At 36.6% G+C, this 2630-nt stretch overlaps 1 protein-coding gene across 1 annotated transcript; it reads right to left on the reverse strand.

Moving 5' to 3' along the window:
- LOC113352073 lies at nucleotides 1–2107 on the reverse strand. Its single transcript, XM_026595946.1, has 2 exons — nucleotides 1835–2107; nucleotides 1–828 (listed from the first exon to the last, which is right to left on the reverse strand). Exons 1-2 carry the CDS (start codon nucleotides 2105–2107, stop codon nucleotides 1–3), a joined length of 1101 nt encoding a protein of 366 aa, XP_026451731.1.
- Between the last annotated feature and the right edge of the window lie 523 nt (nucleotides 2108–2630).

A 2630-nucleotide genomic window follows, 5' to 3' on the forward strand; every position in this document is an offset into this window, starting at 1 on the left:
TCACTTTTTCCCTCTTGCATTTGAAACCAAATCTCTGAAAAACTTCACTGATTTCGTAACGGGCGAATTAACAGCCATCAAATTGTACAACACATTTTCAATTTCACCAATTGTGGGTCTTTTCTTGTACTTGGTAACAACTTTCAACTTCCCTTCTTCTTCTTCTTCTTCAACTAAAACAAGCCATTTATCACCACTCAAAACCCCATCTTTTGCATTCCGAAAAACCACAGCTTTTTTCTTACTCAATAGTCCTCTTACTTCTACACCCATAAATGAATAAACTACTTCAAACGAACCCACAAAGCCACTTAACTCACCAAAACCACTTTCTTCTTCAAACCCCCATTTTGGATTAAAAACCACCACAGGTTTTGGATAAACACCGTCACTAATTCTCTTTATAAGTTCTAATTCTGTTTTATCTGGCACCAAAAACACTGTCACGTCAGCTGAATTCAAAACTTTGTTATACGAATCGGTATTACAAACCGAAGAAATGTCTAAGTTTTGAATTGTTTGATTTGACGATTGGGGCTTAAAAAAGGTTGTAGCAGCCAAATCTGTTAAAGTGGCGTTTGGCCAAAGGAGTAATAGATTGATAGGTGAATCTTTTCTTCTAACAGGCAAGTCTTGAAAGATGTCAAAAGCGAGTTGAGTAAGTGACTCGTTGGAGTCGTTTGAAACGGGGATTTCGACTCGGAGTTTGGGTTGTTTTTGTTTCTTGAGCTTTCCAGCTGAAAGTCTTGGATTGTTGAGAGGTTTTTCTAAAGTTATTGAAAGACATGTTTTGGCTTGAAGGATTGCTTCTTCTTTTGTGGTGGGTGGCTTGTAAGAATTTGGTGAAAAAGCGGAATGTACGGATAGAGAAGGAATTTTTGATTTGTGAATGAGATTTTGATGGGAGAAAGAAAAATTGAGTTGTATTTTTTGTTGATGAAATGGGAATTGAAGAGATGGGAAGAGAGTTTTTGGAAGAGGAGGTAATGAAGGTGAGAGATTTGAAAAATTGGTAGTTCTCTGAAGGGGAAATCTGAGTAGATTAGAGGCCATTAGAGTGTGACATATAAATTGCAACAACTATAGTTTTGACAAAAAAAGAAGTTCGTTGTGGATAATGCTTCGGGAGTTTAGACTTTAGTTCCCATGATGACACTAGAAGATTTAAGGGCAGAGAGATAGAGAGAATCATCAGCCACACATTATAATCCCCCCACATCAGAGAATCCAGTAATATGTAAGCAATTTATATGGAAAAAAAAGGGAAATGCTATTCACCTCGGTATTCTCCACCTCTCTACTCTGCTCCCTCCCATCTACACCACACATTTAGGATTTGAATCACATTTAGGTACAGGTAGAATTCACCATTTCCCAGATATGAGGTTTAGATTGGAGGGAGCAGAATAGGAAGGTGGAAAATAGGGAGCTGAATAGCACCACCGAAAAAAAAACAGAGGACGTGGGACATCAACCTAGCCTTAAAAGAAAGAACATCAAGAAAAATCTGTGACCCAATTTATTGAGTGGAAACTAAATAAATAGGCCTATAATCATTAAGAGAAAGTTTTTTTTTTTTTTGCTGAGAAACAAACATCATATATTAACTTAGGAGAGAATTACAAATTTCTACCAGAGGTTCCTTCCTTACAACAGAATCTAAAAAAGGAGGAAAGGAAACTCATTTGTTCTTAATACAAAATTTTCTTGCCCGACGAGCAAGTTTATCAGCTAGATGATTATTCTTACACTTAATATACACAACCTTAAAAGACTGATTTCTAGCAAAAATACACTTACAGTCATCTAAAAGTTCACTACTTCTTCAACTAACATCAACACAGTCTCCATAGACAAAGTCTACTAATTGGAGACAGTCACTAACAAAAAGGGCTTTGGACAAATTCATTTCCTGCACCCAGTTGACAGCTAAAAGGAGAGCAGATACCTCAGCTCCCAGTGCATCTGAAATCAGCCCAAAGTTAGCACGCGAACCCTTAATTTTACCTGCATTATCACACCAAATAATACCCAAACCCATATTAAAATTTTTAAAAGAACCATCTAAGAACAAAATGTTGTCAACCATATCACTGGCAGTCTTCATTTTATCCTTAACAATTCGAACAGGCAAAGGAGAAGCAACTTAGGTATTTAACATTCTTTTACTTTCAAGAATAACTAAATCTAGATTAATAGTAGCACTTCTAAAAATCACATCACATCTCAGTTTCCAAATGTACCACATAATTATAGAACCCACACTTGGCCAACTGATAGGTGTTGTAAAACACCTAATTTTGTATCTAGTATTTATGCTTTCTTTGCTATTATCCTTGTGAATTGCATCTCTTACGTTTAGTTTTGAGTTATTAGGTGCAACGGAGTCCTTGGGAGCAAAAGAAGGAGAAAGCGTTCATTTTGAGCGAAAAAGGCACGAACATCATTTCATGTGCAACTGTTATTAGGAGTGGAGCCGAGCCGAACCAACTATTGCAGCTTAGTCTAGAGAATCAAGGAAAAGACATCCTTGGTTGGCTCTTATCTACTCTACTTGGGTGGATGTATCCACTTTCATTTTCCTACAGTAAACTTAAAAATCAGAGAACCTAAAAATCAGTTATATCATT

The sequence above is a fragment of the Papaver somniferum genome, chromosome 1, assembly GCF_003573695.1.
Source record: "Papaver somniferum cultivar HN1 chromosome 1, ASM357369v1, whole genome shotgun sequence".
NCBI classification, from domain to species: domain Eukaryota; kingdom Viridiplantae; phylum Streptophyta; class Magnoliopsida; order Ranunculales; family Papaveraceae; genus Papaver; species Papaver somniferum.

What these genes read in the sequence shown, in the direction of transcription:
- LOC113352073 (XM_026595946.1), bottom strand. Translation starts at nt 2,107, where the DNA reads ATGAAGACTGCCAGTGATATGGTTGACAACATTTTGTTCTTAGATGGT. An exon ending in TCTATGGAGACTGTGTTGAT is followed by an intron (nt 829 to 1,834) that starts GTTAGTTGAAGA and finishes AATTCTTACAAG; the next exon opens with CCACCCACCACAAAAGAAGA.